This window comes from Micromys minutus (genome assembly GCF_963924665.1).
Source record: "Micromys minutus genome assembly, chromosome: 30".
Lineage (NCBI taxonomy): Eukaryota > Metazoa > Chordata > Mammalia > Rodentia > Muridae > Micromys > Micromys minutus.
Window position 1 is genome coordinate 24,571,108 of NC_137965.1, and position 18,507 is coordinate 24,589,614.

Genomic DNA, 18,507 nt, shown 5'->3' on the forward strand with positions numbered 1-18,507 from the left:
AGGACACAGGTTCCATTATGTTCCTAGAAGCCTTATTTATAGGAGGCAGAAGCTGGAAAGAAACTAGATGTTTTTCAAAAAATAGTGCATACAGAAAATGTGGTACATTGGCATAGTGGAGGATTACTCAGCTATTAAAGCAATGACTACATGAAAATCTTAGACAAATCCATGGAACTAGTAAATATCCTGAGTGAGATAACCCAGTCACAAAAGAACATATATGGTATCCATGCACTAATAAGTGGATACTATCCCAAAAGCTTGCAATACCCAGGATAAAATTCACACACTTTATGAAGTAAAATAGAAGAACAACCAAAGTGTGGATGCTTCAGTCCCTCTTAGAAGGGGGAACAAATACTTGTGGAAGAAAATACAGGAACAAATAGTGGAGCTGAAACTGAAGAAAAGGCTATCAGGGGAGTCTGCCCCATCTGGACCATCTGGAAATCAATTCAATACATAGCCACCACATCTATTCACTACTGCTGATGCTAAGAAGTGCTCCATGACACAGCCTGAAATGGATGTCTCCTGAAAGGATTTGCCAGGACCTTACTGATACAGATGCTTGGTATTAAGATGCTAGACTTAACCAGCCGATTTAACATTGGGACTCAAATATATGAGTTAAAGAAATGACTGAAGCTGAATGGGCTTACAACTTCATTGATAAAAATGTCACCAAACATATGCCTGAGAGCTCCCAGGGACGAAACCACCAACCAGAGTACCCACAGAGGGGCTATTATCTCCAGCCCCATTTGCAGCAGCAGGTGACATAGACTGCATCAGTAGGAGGAGAAGCCCTTGGTCCTTGAAGGCTTGCTTCTCCAAGGTAAGGTAATTGGTATGGAGATGGTATATGTGGGTGGGAGAGGGGTCATCCTTTTTGAGGCAGTGGAAGGGAAAATGGGAGATGGGGAAACCAGTAAAGGTGGTAACATTTGAAAAGTAAATACATAAATGTGACTGTACCCTGTGTAAACTCTGCCTGATGAGAAAGAAGAGGTCAGAAGAACAAATGGAAGCAAAGGAGAGAGGTGTTAGTTTTCTTTTTGTTTTTGATTTTTTTTTTTTAGGTAAACTTACCATTAGGTATGAGCCAGATGGTAATCAAACTCCAAACATGCATGAAAAAACTTAGAATTGTGGGGTCTAATTCTTCAGATAAAAACCTATAGGATGTGGCTTTCAATGTACCTATCTTTACACCACACCATCCCTGCTAACCTGATGACTGCTCCTGCTCTGCTTCTTGCTCTTCCAGATTTCCTGTACTCTCTTTTTCTGGAGTACTCATGGAGCTTTCTGCAAAAGGGAAGAGTAAGACAGTATAATTCACACAACTGGGGATGAGAACATTTATGTTCAAAGTACCTAAAGAAGTAATATAAGACTCTGTTTCACTTATACCCATAGATATATCACATCCGTTTTTCTTAATCAGAAGATCACAAAGTACAGAGATATGCAGGCAATGATGCTTCATTTGGACCCTAACACAGGCATTTTGCAATAGTTCTTCCAAGTGGAATAGGTTACTGCTTTTAATTCAATTCAGTGATATTACTTGCATCAATTTCTTCTACCATTGGTGAACAGAAAATGGGAATGAGATGTGAACTGCTCTCTTCTGGACATTATAGAGATGCTCAGCTCATGAAGTCCTGAGGCTGCAGTCACTTGTGCAAGATTAAGAAATTGAAAATTGCATCAGAGATTGGGTAGGGGCTGCTGAGGAAATGTCAGTAATTTGAGTCACTTTTGTATAGGAGCACTGTTGGCTCAGGGTTGACATGACACTCCCTTTGGGTACATGAGTGTAGGCTGCTCCATGTGCACATTAGTGTGCACACATACAGACCAGAGCTTGACTTTCCATGTCTTTCTCAGTCACTTTCAATCTTAATGTTTACTTGCATTTATCCTTATATAAGAATGCTTTTCCTCTACGCATGTCCCTGATCCCTATGTAGCCTGTGCCAGTTGAGACCACATCATGGAAGATACCCTGGAATTAGACTTACAGACATGAGCTTGCCTGTGGGATCTGAAAACTGAACCTGCATCCTCAACAAGTGTAGCTATGTGATCTTATCCACACACCTAACTCTCTGGTCTTCAATTTTAGTTTTGGAGTCTCACTAAACCTCTCGATCTCACCATGTTTAATGGGCAACTTAGAAAGCACCAGAAATCCCATGTCTATGCCACTGTGGTGGTGATATCAAAGGCAAATGCTCCTACCACCTGGCTTTTTAAGATAGGCTGAGGGAATTGAAGTCTGGTCCTAGTGCTGGAAGCATTACTCTGAGCAGAACAAGACAATCCTCTAGATCCAGCATTACTAATTATAGCTTTATGAGCATGCACAGATCAAATGTAGTACAGCAAATATCAGATGCCTAGATGAATATTTCCATCCATGAAGAGGTTAAGTTGGTCTTAAAATTCATGATATAATCAATGGAAGCAAGATCCCTGTCACCAAAACATGTCGAGGACTATAAAGACTCATGTACCATTTAAAGGATCATTTAATCCAGTGGGAATAGTGCAATAAGGACAGGCACACATACCAGTGTATGTGGACCGAGAGAGCCAAAATCACCCTCAACCACCTTACCTGGACAATTTAGAATTGTACATGTACATATATGTGTGGTATGTGATTAGTGTCAAAAATGTGTGATGTTAATGTGGGTGTCAGACTTCAACCATAGGTTTCTTTCCTCAGTACACATCCACTATTAAATCAAAGAATCATTTAAATTTTCAATCACAAGTCTCTGTGGGTATGCGTGAGCCTTATGGAAGCAAAGGACAAAATGTTGAATTTTTTTAGAGGTAAAGTTACAAGTATCTCTGAGCAAAATGATGGTGATAGTAATCAAACCTTAATTCTGCATGAACACATCTAAGATTTCTGGGTCTAATACTTAGATAAATACCTGTACAAAAGTCGTCATTAAATGTGTCTTTCTTCACATCCCACCATCTCTTCAAGACTGATATTTGTTCTTGCTCTGGTCCTTGGTCTTTCAGGGTTGCTTTATTATTTTTCTCTGGAGTAGTGGCAGAGCTTTCTGCAACATAGAAGTTAATATGTTAGCCAAACTCTCTGAAAAGGGATGAGAATACTTTATATCAAACCACATAATTACAGAGTAATGTACACCTCTGCTCAGGTTATGCCCATTTATATGTGATGTTGAATCAATTTCCTAAGAAGTTTACTAAAGCACATAAAAGGCAGGCAATGATTCTTCCATTTTGACCCTCCCACATGCAAAGTAGAAAGAGTCTTAAACCCTGAAAGAAACAACATTAAACCAATGTGAACACTGTATAAGTAGAAGCAGTGACCAGTCAACTAGGAATGAGAAACCCAAAATTACCTTCCACACTCCATGTCAACATTTAAGTTTTCTTCGTGTGTGTGTGTGTGTGTGTGTGTGTGTGTGTGTGTGTGTGTGTGTAAGTGTTAAGTATGTGTGTGCATGTGGATGTATGTGTCAGAGGTCAATTTGGGTGACTTTCTTTAGAATCTTTATAACTGACCCAATTTTATCTTTTAAGTACATGTCTAAGTGTGCATACACTCCATGTCAACATTTAAGATTTCTTCATATGTGTGTGTGTGTGCGTGTATGGGTGTGTGTGTGTGTGTCAGTAAGTGTTAAGTATGTGTGTGCATGTGGATGTATTTGTCAGGTCAATTTATGTGACTTTAGAATCTTTATAACTGACCCGCTTTTATCTTTTAAGTACATGTCTAAGTGTGCATACATATTAGCCTTCTGCCATCAGAGGACCAAAGTGTTAGATATTTTTGGACCTATTTAACAGGAATCTCTTTGAGCCAGTTGATGTTGGTACTTGAATAACAAATATAACCTGTGTGCACACAGAAAAACTTAGGGTACTAGTTAAAAAATACAAAACATAAACCATCAGTATGTGGCTTTAAGTGTACCCATCTGGATACCCCACCCTGCAGGCAAACCTGTGGTCTGTTCTTCTTCTGGTTCTTTGTCTTTCGTGATTGTTTCATCCACTTTTTCTGGAGAAGTCATTATACTTTCTGCAACATAGAGAAAGTGTTAATATTTAGTCTAATTTTCCAAACTCGATGAGAAGACTTCATGTCCATACTACATAAAGCATTAATGCCAAGCCTCTGCTCAGGTTATGTTTCTTGTCATTTGTGATGTCAGACCCTTTGCCTCTGGTCCAGTGAAGCACAGAGATAGGCAATGATGCTCCCATTTGGATCCTTACACATGCAATCTGCATTATTTCTTCTGTGTGGCTTAGGGTGGGTATCACAATGAGGTGCTGGGTCAGACATTAAGGGCTCATATTTACTAGTCATCCTCAATTTCTTCCAACTTCAGACCTGTGTAAGCAGCTATTTACTTGATAATTGTAATTATAGGTGTTTTCAACATTGTGTTTGTGAATGCACAGGTGTCAACGATGGTCTTTCCCTCTGTAGGCATCTATCAATTTTTGAAAAATATTCTTTTCTTGCTTTTTTTACATGTTTCTGTGTGCATACTAGTGCTCTTGTAGGTTGAAGAGGGTTTCAGACTCTGGAATGGAGTTACAGGCAGAAGTGAGCCACTTGAATTTTGGTGTTTGAGAGGATATTGCATTTAGTTCAAAACAGACATAATTTTATCAATTCCCTCTACCCTAATTGAACAGAGGATGAGGAGGGGATCTCTTAACTGTTGTCCCCTGGACATTATACAGCTGTTGGGCACATCATGCCATAGAGTTGTGGCTACCCATACATCATCAAGACACAATTGCACAGGGACTTGAGTAGGGGTTCCTGAGGAATTTGAAATGACTTCTCAGTAGAATCTTGTCCTTTGCTTGGTTGTCATGGTGGCTGTGTGCATATATGCATGAGGAAGTCTATGTACACAGTTTAATGCATTCTATATCATGAGTGAAGCTGACCATTTTGCTCCAAGAAATTGTCATGGCAATTTTTAAATTTTTGATACAATTCAATGGAACCAAGAACTATCCAAATGTTGCAGACAAATGTAGTCATATTCCCTGAACAAATCCACATTTAAAGCAGTATGGATAGCTGGATAAGGACAGGGATAGGGACCATTCAACAGATGAGAAACCCAAAATTACCCAACGCACACATCTTTCTCAACAGTGTAGAACTGTGTACATGTGTGTGGTATGTCATTAAGTGTTAAATTAGTATGTGCATGTTGATGTTGGTGCCAAAAGTCAACCTTAGGTTTCCTGCCTCAGGAAACATCCACCTTAAAGACTTATTTTTAACTTTTGGTTATATGTCTATGTATGGGTTTGTAGTAGTATTTTGCCAGCAGAGGACAGAGGTGTTGGATTTCACGGAGTTCGATTTATACATAGATCTGAGTCCCTTATGTGGGTGCTGGGAAAGAAACTCCAATCCTTCATGGACACAGGAAAAATTCAAAGGTCTACTTTTTCAGATAAAAGCCTGTATAGCATGTGGCTTTAAGTGCACCTGTCTTTACATCTCACCCCTCCTACAAACCTGATGACTGCTCCTGCTCTGATTCTTCACTTCTCGGGATTGCCTTATTGTCTTTTTCTGGAGGATTCATTGTCCTTTCTGCAACACAGAGGAAGCATTAAGTCAGTCTAATTGCTCCAGCTGTACAAACTGCATGAAGGATTCATGTAAGGCTTTGCTCAGTTTAGGCCCAAGTAGTTCGTGATGTCAGGCCCTTCGTCTCAGACATTCACTAAAGCAGCAGAGACAAGCAAAGGTGCTCCCATTAGGACCCTGACGTGCATTCTACATGAGTTGTTGTGAGTGACTTAGGCTGGGTGTCACAATGAGGTGCTAGGTTTTAGGCATAAGAGTTCTTCAGTCAACCTAAATGCCTTCAAATTTCAGACCTGTGTAAGCAGTGGTTCATTTGATACTTATAATTAGAGTTGTCTTTAAAACTGAGCACCTTTGGGTGCACATGGGTCATCCCTGATCTTTCCATTGTAGTTGAAAAAAATTTCGTCTTACTTTTTAAATGTGTATGTATGCACACAACCATCCTTAGAGCCAGAGGAGGAAATGTGCCTGGGTGGAACTGGAGTTAATGGTATTCTGAGCCACTTAATATAGGTGATTTTAGTGAACACTGGTCCTCTTACAAAAATAGCAGTTGCTATTAATCACTAAACCATTTCTCCATCGCAAACTGATTGAATGAAAATGTACCCCATAAGCTCACATATTGGAATGTCTTAGCCAGCGTTTTTAGAAGGTGTGGCTTTGTTGGGGGAGCTTTCAAAAGTCCACACCAAATCCAATCTGCATCTCTGCAGTGTGTTGCTGTCTTTTATGGCTGTCAGATACCGAGCAGTGTGAAGACTGCCTTCTGACTCCATGCTTCCTGCCATGTTCATCATAGATTAACTGTAAGCAATGCTGTACCAAGTCCCCAATTAAATGCTGTTACCAGTTGTCATGGTCATACCTTCTCTTTACAGCAATATAAACGTAAGAAGACACTTACCCCCTATATATTTTTTCTTCAGACATGGTCTCTCCTTAACCAGGGACTTGACTGATTCAAGCCAAGGAGTACCTTGAACTACTGATTCTTTCATTACTGCCCTTACTGCTAGGATTAGAAGTATATTCTTTATCCCTGATTAATATAGGGTTGCAGATTGAATCCAATTGGGCCTGGGTGAGCATGCTGTGAATGAGGTATATCCCTAGGCCTTACTTCTGCACTTTAACACACAATAATCTTTGTGATTAAAAATGATAACATTTCTTCTCTTTATATAAAGCTGTAATTTTCAACCTGTGGGTTTCAGCATTTTTGGAGTTAAGCAACCCTCTCAAAGGTCACATATCACACATCCTGCAAATCAGATAAATTTTATACTGTTAGAGTTGTAACATAAGTGAAGTCATGGAGAAGCAACAAATAATGTGGTTTTGGTCCTCACCATAATATAAGGAACTGCATTAAAGAGTCACAGCATTAAGTTTTAAAACCACTGATATAAAGACAGTGTTTATTATCATCTGTAGTCATATATGTACATATATGTGTATATATATAAATATTTGTTCATATGTATATTCAGATACTTATTATAATAATGCTTTCTCATAAGTCTCAACATTGTTTGCAAATAACGTGGATATAGTTTACCTAACCCTAAGTTTATAAATGTTTGTTCTTTTGAGACAGTTGCAGGTTTGAGCCAGAACATATTTCACTTGCCACCAAAACTGATGGCCATGTTAGGACTATGTTTTATTTCCTACACTCACATGATACAAGGAGAAAACTTACTCAAAGTCTTCTGAGCTTACATGCATACCTCAAGTTTCCTTAGAACTGAAACATTCTGAGGAAGAGGCAGATAATGATTTCTGGAGGCAAATAAAGGACCCCATGTCTGGGAGAAAAAAAATTTGGAAGATTCTGAAAGGTCAGGCTCCAACCACATACAAAGGACTTTTCACAGCTTGGAGGTAGGGTGTGATGGGAGGAGGAGACAGACTAGGGCAACTGCATGGAAGAGATCTCTGGACCTTCTGGCTGCCTCCATGCTAAGCTGTGCACAGAGCCCCGGGGTTCCAGATCCTATAATCCATCTGCTAATTTGGAGTTTTTTTGCCACAGTGGTCCAGTTGTTTTTGCAACATACCCAACCTTTGGAAGTTACTCTGCACCAACCCTTTTGTTAGTAAATCCAGGAAAAATCATTCATTCACACTGTTGGACATCGATGCAACCATTACTTTGTTCTGCAGGTTCTGTTTTTGGTGAATAGATGTGCATAGGGCATGATCCCTGAGAAGTCTGTTTTAACACCATGGAACTAATGGATTCCCCTATACCTTCCACCTCAAATAAACTAAAACTTACCATCCTAAGTTTAGTTCTGTCATGGACAGAGGGTCAGCTGTACAAATAAGAGGAATGACTGTTAACTATTGGTAGAGTTGATCAATCTTGGTTTTGAGACACAGACTCTCATGGAAGATGAAGCCTGCACTGCTGGCTTAACTGGCTGGCCAGCAAATTTCTAGGATTCATTTCCTTTCCCCTGCCCCCGGTCAGGGACTTAAGCATGAGCCATTACATTGGGTTTTTACATGTGTTCAGGGGATTCAAACTTTTCCCATATCTTTTCCAGTATTCCAGATGGAACAATGCCTATTTCTACACACTGAGGATGCAATGAATTGCATGTCTGTGTCTATACTCATAGATCAAAGGTGGACTCAACTAGAAGACCGTCCTATCCCCAATAAGATTTGGGATTCAGCCAGGAATTGTGGTTCATCCCTTTAATCCAGGCATTCTGATGTCAGAGAGGTAGGTGAATCTCTGAGAGGGGAGCCTGGCTTACAAAAGGAGTTTCAGGACAGCCAGGGCTATGAGGACTGTCTTAAACATGAAAACCCTTGAAACAAAGTCTCTCCCTCTTCCCTTAACCTTTTCCCTCAAGTCTTAACTTCTCATCTCATTCTTTGCTTTCTTGGAAAGCATGAAGAGGGTCTGGAGAGATAGCTTAGCAGTTAAGAGCACTGACTGCTTTTCCAAACTTCAATTCTAAGCAACCACATGGTGGCTCACAACTATTTGTGATAGGATCTGATGCCCTTCTCTGGTATGTTTGAATAGAGCTACAGTATACTCATGCATAAAAGAGAGAGAGAGAGAGAGAGAGAGAGAGAGAGAGAGAGAGAGAGAGAGAGAGAGAGAGAGAGAGACAAAGATAGAGACAAAGGGAGGCAGAGAGATGAACAGAAAAGATATGAGAACAGAACCAGACACAAAGAGTCAGAGGCAGGGCAGAGAATGAAAGAAGTGGGGGGCACAGAAAAAGATAGGGTTGGGGCAGAGAGAGTTGGGACAGGAGGTTAAGAGAGGGACAGGAGGAGGAAGAGGGGGACATGAAGGGGACCAAGGGGGCAGAGGGGAACAGAGAAGGGTAAAAAGGTTGGAAGGGGGCAGAAAGGGGGGCTGCAGAGGGGGAGGCTCCAGAGGGGGGGCGCAGGGGGGCCGCAGAGGGGGGGCCACAGGGAGGTGCAGGGGCGCCGCAGGGGGAAGCATCAGGGGGGAACCTCAGGGGGGAACCTCAGGGGGGCACAGTGGTGACCTCAGGTGGGACCCCAGAGGGGGAGACCGCAGATGGGGAAGCGGCTGTGGGGGAGACCCCAGATGGGGTGCCGCAGGGGGGAGAGCCCAGAGGGAGGGTCGCGGGGGGGGGGAGAGCCCAGAGGGAGGGCCGCAGGGAGGGGAGAGTCCAGAGGGAGGGCCACGTGTGGGGCCCAGGTGGGGGCCCAAGGGGACTGCAGAAGGGGCCACAGGGGAGGAGTCAGGGGGCCCGCAGAGAGGGGGGCTGCAGAGAGGTTTGGTTTCTCATCAGATCTAGCTCTGTTGGTGTAGTCGTATACTTCCTCTCACAACCTCTCAATGCCTTTGATGACAAAATAGCATTCATAGGAGGTATGTCACCACAATCAGAAATTACCCTTAACTCTAGAGGGTAACTGAGCCCATGCCCATGACACAAGGCTGCATCTTCTCTCCTGAATTGGAGATTGGAGCCCCACTTCTCTGAAGCTATCATGAGCAGTAATTGAAAATAACCAAAGGGGGGCTTCTGGGAATCAGCACAGACTATTTTGAGACAAGAGTCTCACTATAATCTTAGCTGCTCTAGGACTTGCCGTGTACACCAGGTTGGGCTCAAACTCACTAGATCTGCTCACCTCTGAATCTCAGTTCAAGCATTAAGGGAAGTATGACCATACATGGCTCATCATGAGACTCTTGGAATCCTGCTACTCAAAAATAAAACAAACTAACGATACACTTAAGTTTGTTGCTGTGAGGACTTGGCCTGGGGGCCTTATAACTACTCAGTGTCTGAAATGCAGCACAAAGGAGACTGACAACCAATAGACTCAATTTATTAAACAATGAGTTCATTAAAAAGTCAAAAGTTTATAAGTGCCATTGAATCCAGAGCCTCATGAACACACCATTACTAGAGTTGAACACATTACCCTTGCATGCTAAGCACACAAACCTCCCAAAAGTGAACTCAGTGCCTAACACATGTGTAAATGCAACCCCGATACATTGAAGTCAGAATCTCACATGTGCAAACACAGCCCCTAGAAATTGAAGTCACGGTCTCACACATGTGCACACACAACCCCTAGAAACTGAAGTCAGGGTCTCACACTTGTGTACACACAACTCCTAGAAACTGAAGTCAGGGTCTTACACATGTGCACACACAACCCCTAGAAACTGAAGTCAGGGACTCACACATGTGCACACACAACCCCTAGAAACTGTAGCCAGGGTCTCACACATGTGCACACACAACCCCTAGAAACTGAAGTCAGGGTTTCACATGTGCAAGCACAACCCCTAGAAACTGAAGTCAGGGTCTCACACATGTGCACACACAATTCCTGGAGATAGAAGCCAGGGTTCTGTGAATGCTAAGCAAATACTACAGCCATGAGAAGCTCACCTCCACACTGTGCACACACTAGCAGAGACTTAAGTCAGAGCCTTATGCAGGCTGCACATACAGAACCACTATGGATCACCAGTGTCTAGAAAGTGTAGAGTGGGGGACAGCAATGACACTCAGATGAAGAGCAGGTGGCACTTTTGAGTAACAGGTGTGGTGGTGCATGCCTTTTAATCCCACCATTCGGGAAGCAGAGGCAAGTGGATCTCTTAAAGAGTATGAAGCCAGCTGGATTACATAGCTAGATTCAGAACCACCGGAGATACACAGCCCTATTATAAATATCAAAACAAATCTAGCTATTAAAATATCAAGTTGAAAGGGACACAGATTGAGGAGCCTCATGGGACATGGAGAATGTTAGGATTCTTACAAATTACACCTATAGGTGTAGTGCAATGACCAAGTATGCTCTGTCCTAAAGTTATCTGGCACTATAAAGGGACTGCTTGCCCCCTCCTCTCTTGTTCTTCTCTTGCCCTCCTGCCCTTACTTGCATTGTCCCTTCTCCCCCCTTTTCATGTGATCATGGCTGGCTTCTACTCCTCTACTCCTCCTTTCTCTCCCCAACTACTACCCTCTTAACTCCATCCCTGCCCTGGATAAACTCGATTCTATACTATACTGTCGTGTGGCTGGTCTTTCAGGGGGAAGGGATGCCCAACATGTGTCCATCAGAGACACCCTCTTCTCCCATACCTCAGAACACCTCCATAGAACATACCCCCCTCTATCTTTTTTCTAACATTGGTGCCAAATCCCAGGTTGTATTTTGTCATCTTGTTATAAACAGAGAGATAGTGGGGGATAAATATGATCCAAGAACAGAGCAGACTTATGTAAAATATTCAAAGAATAAAGTCATTAAGGAAAAAAGTTGCTGTTTTATAAGTTGAAGACAACAGATCTAAAACAGTGGTTCTCAACCTTCCTAATGCGGAGACTGTTTAATCCATTTCCACAAGTTCTTAAGCCCCACCCCCCAACCATAACATTTTTGTTGCTACCTATTAACTGTAATTTTGGTACTGTTCTAAATCCTAATGTAAATATCCGTGTTTTCCAGTCTTCATATGCGATCCCTGTGACAGGGTTGTGCTCCAAAGGGGTCACAACCCACAGGTTAACGACCACTGCACTAGAGGTTGAAATGTTTGTATTCCAAATTTCTATATATCTAACTCCAAAATAACTCAGATAAAATACAACATCAGAATTTTTCTTCTTTTTAAAAATATTTGTTTTGCGTATAGGAATACACTATAGCTATCTTCAGACACAGCAGAAGAGGGCATTAATCCCAGGACAAATGGTTGTGAGCCACCATATGGTTGCTGCAAATTGAAATCAAGACCTCTGGAAGAACAGACAGTATCTTTGACCACTGAGCCATCTCTCTAGCCCAGCATTTTTTAAATGGTACCTCATGTATTGAAAACTGGGTTTGAACTTGGTATGGAGCCAAGATTATATTTGAACTTCTGATCGTCCTGCTAAATGCTGGGATTATAAACTAAGTGCTGGAGACAAACTCTCTACTCTTTGAATTGAATCACCAGTCTAACATCTCAATCTAATACAACAACAAGACACTTTACATGAATTCAATTCACTCCCTTCATTCTGGAAATTCGAAGTAATTAAGGGTCACTTAACTTTGAAGCTCCCTTGGAGTTAGGGGAATGAACAGAAGGGTAGGAGCTGGTGAGATGATTCAGCAGGTAAATGTTCTTGCCACCAAGTCAGATGAGCCTCATGGTGGAAGGAGAGAGAAAAGCTGTCCTCTGACCTCAGTATGAACAATGTATCTCAGATGCCTACACATACCAATCCCCACACCATCTCCCATCCCACCCTGTACATTTCAGTAAATGCTACTAGAAATAAACACATTTACCTAGATAGTTTATCCATGCTCATCTATGAAGGAACAATCCAAAGCACTGATAACCATGACCATCAAACCATGACTCTAGCTAATCAGAACTGAATGCCAGCTGAGGGTAGAAGCTCACACCTGTAACCCCCTTAAATTAGGAAAGAGGCAGGGTGGGTGCTGAGTTTCACACAACACATTGTCTTTAGAAGCCAAACTCAGCACCTCACTGTGCCTTCTACAAAACTGACCATATAACTGGTCACAAAACAGGCCTCAAGAGATACCACAAGACTGAAATAATCCCATGGATCTCATCAGATAACTATGGCCTAATAATGGTCCTCAATAACAAAAATAGAGAGCCCACATACACATAGAAGATGAACAATGCTCTAATCAGTAATACCTTAGTAAAGGGAAAAAAGTTAGAGAATATTTTAGAATGTAATTTAAATTAAGGCACAACATACCCAAACTTAAGGGATACAATGAAAGCAGTGCTAAGAAGAAACCTCATAGTTCTAAGTAACTCCAAAAAGTAACTGGAGACAGCATAGACTAACAGCTTGACAGCACACCTGAAAGCTCTAGAAAAAAAAGAAGCATATGTACCCAAGAGAAGTAGATGGCAGGATATAAACTCAGAGCACAAATCAACCAAATAGAAACAATAAAAAACTGTAGAAAGAGTAAACAAAAACAGAGGCTGGTTCCTTGAGAACATCAACAAGATAGATAAACCCTTAGATGAACTACCCAGAAAGCACCAAGACAGTATTCAAACAAAATCAGAAACGAAAAGGGAGACAAAGACAGAAACTGAGGAAATTCAAAAACTTATCAGATCCTACTACAAAAGCCTATATCAGCAAACCTAGAAAATCTGGAGAGAATGAACCAATTTCTAGACAGATAACTGATACCAAAGCTAATCAGGATCAGATAAACCATATAAACAGTCTTAGAAGACCCAAAGTTATAGAAGCAGTCATTAAAATTTTCTAACCCAAAAAAGCCCAGGACAAGATGGGTTTAGAACAGATTCTCTCAGCGCTTCATAGAAGACCTTATACCAATATTTTTCAAACTCTTCCACAAAATGGAAACAGATAGAAGTCCACCCAACTCATTCTTCAAAACCACAAGTATGCTTGTGCCTAAAACACACAAAGTCTACAAAGAAAATTTCAGACCAATTTCCTCAAGAACATCAATATAAAGATACTCAATAAAATTCTTGAAAACTGTATCTAAGAACACAACAAAACAATCATTCACCATGATCAAAAAGGCTTCATTCCAGGGATGCTTCAAAATATAGAAATCCATTAACTCAATCCACTATATAAACAACCTCAAAGGAAAAAACCACACATGATCATCTCATTAGATGCTGAGAAATCATTTGCCAAAATTCAGCAACCTTTCATAATAAAACTCTTGGAAAGATGTTTTTACAGAGAATCAGGTTATCCTATTGAAAGGCAGAGTATAAAACTAAGCAAAAAATTCTCAATTAATGAATATAGAATTGCTGAGAAACATAAAAATAAACAACATCCCTAGTCAGAGAAATATAACTCAAAACCACCTGGAGATCCACCTAACATCAGTCAGAATTACTAAGATCAAAAACAGAGGTGATGGCAGATGCCTGCAAGGATGTGGAGAAAGAGGAACACTCCTCCCCTGTTGGTGGGTTTGCAAACTGGTACAACCACTTGAAATCAGTCTTGCAGTTCCTCAAAAAATTAGACTTAGTATTTACTACCTGAGGATCCAGCTATTCCACTCCTGAGCATATACCCAAAAGACACTCCAACATTTAAGAAACCTGCTACACTATGTTCATCTCCCATCTCAGCCTTATTTATAATACCCAGAAGCTGGAAAGCACCTAGATGTCCTTCAACAGAGAAATGGATACAGAAAATAGGGTACATTTACACAATGGACTACTACTGAGTTGTTAAAAACCATGAAATTCTGAGGTAAATAGATGCAACTAGGAGCTATCATCTTGAGTGTGGTAACCTGGTCACAAAGAACACACTCACTGATAAGTGGATACTAGCCCCAAAACTTGGAAAACCCCCCCAAAAAATTCACAGACTTTATGAAGTCATAAAGAAGGAAGACCAAAATGTGATGTATCAGTCCTTATTAGGTGGGAGCACAAACTACTCATAAGAAGAAATACAGGACACATAGTAGAGCTGGGACTGAAAAAGGTTCATCTAGAGACTGCCATATGTGAGGATACATGCCATATACAGCCACCAAACCCAGTCACTATTGCTAATGCCAAGAGGTGCTTACTGGCAGGAGCCTGACATGGATGTCTCCTGAGAGGCTCTGCCAGAGCCATACTAATACAGAGGAGGATGCTTGCAACTAACCATCTGACTGAACCTGGGAACCCCAATGGAGGAGCTAGGGAAAGGACTGAATGAGTTAAAAGGGTTTGGTACCCCATGGCAAAAAACAGTGTTAACAAACCACACCAAACAGAGCTCCCAGGGACTAAAACACCAACCAATGAGTGCACATGCAGAGACCCATGGCTCTTGCTGCATATGTACCAGAGGATGACATTGTCTGGCATCAATGCGAGGAGAGGCCTTTGGTCCTGTGAAAGCTTATGTGGGATCTAAATACACAGAATATCCAATAAAAACGATACAAAGAAACCCCATGATAAAAAATAAAACAAAAACAAATAGAACAGATGAGACCAAAATAATCAAAGGGAAACCTGATGAAAACCTGAAGGCTAGGAAGAAGTAAGCTTTTTTAATGCATCTCTCTGTAGAAACAATTTTCCAGATTGATATTAAGAAAAAATATTACCTGATTACAGTGGCTCGAGCCTTTATTCTCAGCGCCTGGGAGGGAAGGCAGGTGGATCTCTGTGAGTTCCAAGCCAGTGGGGCTACAGAGACATTATTTGAACAACCTCCAGCATAAAACATAACCAAAGTCTACTCAAAATATGAGTGCTTTCGAAGGGATAGAATTTTCTAGAGATTTGTAAATATGGAGATTGAGAAGGCTAAACAGGAAAATAAATCTCTCAACCACTGGGTTAAAGGACAAAATTCAGACTGAGCTCTAAACATTATTTTTGCAGGACGAAAGTCTAACATTCCATGTATCTTTCCCCAGTTGATTCCCCTGAAGGGCTGAAGAAGCTGGAGATTGAAGAGAAAATGTCCTTAGGCTAGCAATGTGGAGGGCAAGGGCTTTTTTCTCTTCTTTCAGAATAAAATGACCAACAATGTCTCCCAGAGAAGCAACTGTTGCTATTTCCTTTCTTGATTTTGAAGGGTAGGGGTGTTACAGCACCTCAATTTCACATTAAGCACTTAATAGAACTTGGTCCAACATTCAGTCCCCAAAACTGATGTTCTGGGAAGTTGAAAACATTGTCTTGGGCTGGAATACTTTAGAACATTTTGGATTCTCTAATCTATTAGAATGAAAGCATCAGCTCCCCAAAGCCAAGAGTCAGGAAGGAACAGACTCAGCTGAGAGCTGTTTAGCAAATCTGAGGGTGGGAGGGGGTTGGGGAACTGTAAACTGCCAGCAGCTGAGGACTGTTTTCTGAGAATCAAGTGTTTACAAAAAATGCAGAGAGCAAACAAAAGCCCCAGCACTTTTGCCTTCTGCCTTTAATTCCACTGTCATTTCTTTCCCACTTCTCACACACCATTTATCCTCAAGTATCTGGGCATAAAATATCCCCAAGTATCATATCCAAAGTATATTATACTTTTCATTATTTCTTGTCCTAAAGGAGCTTTCTCTCCCTTCTCTTCTACCAGTCCCCCTTCCAATGACCTTTACTCCTTAGCCCAGAGGAGGCCTCCCATGGGTATCAGTCTGCCCTGGAATATCATTGTTAATAGGATGCGATGCATCTTCTACTGAGGCTAGACAAGGCTGTCCAGTTAAGAGAAAGGGATCTGAATGCAGGCAACAGAGACAGCCCTTGCTCCCCATCAGAAGCAGAAGAATTTGATAGAAGCAGGAAAGACTGCAGGATCTAGTAGGTAAAGGGACCTGCTACCAAGGCCCAGGACCCAGGTTTGATCCCCAGAACCCACATGGTGCAAGGGGAGAAGCAACTCTTGCATGCTGTCTCCTAACCTCCACAAGGTGCTACACTGGGACCTGCACACAGAGGTAAAAGCAAATTCAACCCTCTTTCACACTGGTAAATTTGCCCCATGCTTTTTTACATAAATAAATGACCCCTGACTGTTTCCTCATTTGGCAACCACACCACACAATGTTGCAACTCCTATAGTGTCTCACTGACCATAGTCACAGTAATTAATGAGCCACCCAATTAACTCAGCAATAGTCGACACTTAATCACAACGGTGCATCGGTTTTACCATTGTGTCCTCTGCTCCTAGTCTGCTAACATCCAAGTCTGGGATAGTGAGGGAGCCTCCTAAATGACCCCAGATACTTGCACACTTTGCAGGTTAACTTTTTTTAAGAAAAATTGGGGTGACTTTTTTCATAAGTATTTCTGCCCCTTTAGCTCTCACTGGTCTATAGAAAAAGGGGGTGGTGGTGGGAGGCAGGGGTGGTGGTGATGGGATTGTCTTTCATATGAACTGGCCGGAAAAAGCGGTCCCTAGCTAGTGAAGAGAAGGCAACCAAGAGATCCGGCAGGGAATAAGAAGGAAGTTACCCATGAGCTCACCTCTAAGTGCAGATCCTTCTTTCTACAAACCGGTAACCACTGCAAAAAGAGAGCCAACTCTGCCTCTATTCCACACCAGGCTGACAGCATTTGAAGACTCTTGGACAAGCACGTGCTTAATGGCCATTGGCTGCACGTTCTGAGGAGCTCTTCTCCAGTAGACAGGGAACAGCTGTGCCTGCCTGCTATTGGCAACTAGGCACAAATGACCCTCAGGTGCACAGGGGAGTTTCACTCTCTTCTTGTCCCTCCCCCTAATTAGATTGGATTCTCAATATTTTTTTATTTAGAAAATTAAAATTATGTGTATATATGTGTGTATATATGTGTGTATATATGTGTGTATGTGTGTGTGCAGGCATGTACGTAAGGCAGCAGAGGGCATGGGACCCCTTGTGTTGTGTCAGGCTGCTGTGAGCTGCCCACTTTGGGTGCTGAGCATTAGTCCTCTGCTAGACTCTATGCTCATAGCCAGGGAGCCATCTTTCCAGCCAAACGCCCACCTTCCTGTCACGTGTGGTAAGACCTAACACAACTTCTACCTAAAGATCCTGAGCAGTATAGATTCAGGGTCTTTACATTTAAAGCAGTTAGCCAGGAAGTGGTAATTGGCATTTAATTTTTAAAAACTTTTACTACGAGCTGACCCATCATAGTTCTGTGTATGTATGGCTTCCAAAATGAAAATTAAATAAAATCGCTGTAGAAGGGCTATGTTAAGGCATTTAAATATTTTGGGGGAGATTTGATATTTAGCAAATTTTAAAATCTTTTCTTTTGGGGGGTACACGGGGCATTCAAGACAGGGTTTCTCGGTGTAGTCCCGGCTGTCCTGGAACTAACTCCTTAGACCTGGGTGAACTTAAACACATTGATCTGCCTGCCTCTAAAGTACTAAGATGTAGTATTATTCGTGTGTGTGTGTGTGTGTGTGTGTGTGTGTGTGTGTATGTGTGTGTGTTCCCAGTTGCTATTCACCTCTATGTTTTTGTTTGTTTGATTTTCTCAGTGGAGCCCTGACTGTTCTAGAAGTCAATCTGAAGATAAACTTGTTTTGGAAGTCAGAGCTCAGTCTGCCTCTGCCTCCTGATGCTGGAACTAAAGGTATAGGTCACCATATAAGCTCTTAGTTATTTTTTAAAATAATTTATTTGTTTGTATTTTATATGCATGAATGTATTCTGCCTGCATGTATGTCTGTGTGTTCATGGGGGCCAGAGTGTGTCAAATCCCTGGAACTATCCAAAGCTATGGATAGTTGTGAGTTGCCTCACGAGTGATGGGAAACCAACCCAGGTCTACTGCATACATGTAATATATGTGCATAATATATATTTTTAAATATTATTTT

General features: G+C 41.6%; 1 protein-coding gene across 1 annotated transcript in view; it reads right to left on the bottom strand.

The window, feature by feature from the left end:
- LOC308439834 (NACHT, LRR and PYD domains-containing protein 5-like) overlaps nucleotides 1–18,507 on the bottom strand; it is a gene marked incomplete at both ends in the record, with an annotated part of 116,108 nt that overhangs the window by 36,349 nt on the left and 61,252 nt on the right. Inside the window, 4 exons of the mRNA XM_080941747.1 lie at nucleotides 1,237–1,314; nucleotides 2,958–3,092; nucleotides 4,013–4,090; nucleotides 5,564–5,641. Coding sequence (XP_080797873.1) covers nucleotides 1,237–1,314; nucleotides 2,958–3,092; nucleotides 4,013–4,090; nucleotides 5,564–5,641 — 369 coding nt within the window. The remainder of the gene's footprint in view (nucleotides 1–1,236; nucleotides 1,315–2,957; nucleotides 3,093–4,012; nucleotides 4,091–5,563; nucleotides 5,642–18,507) is intronic.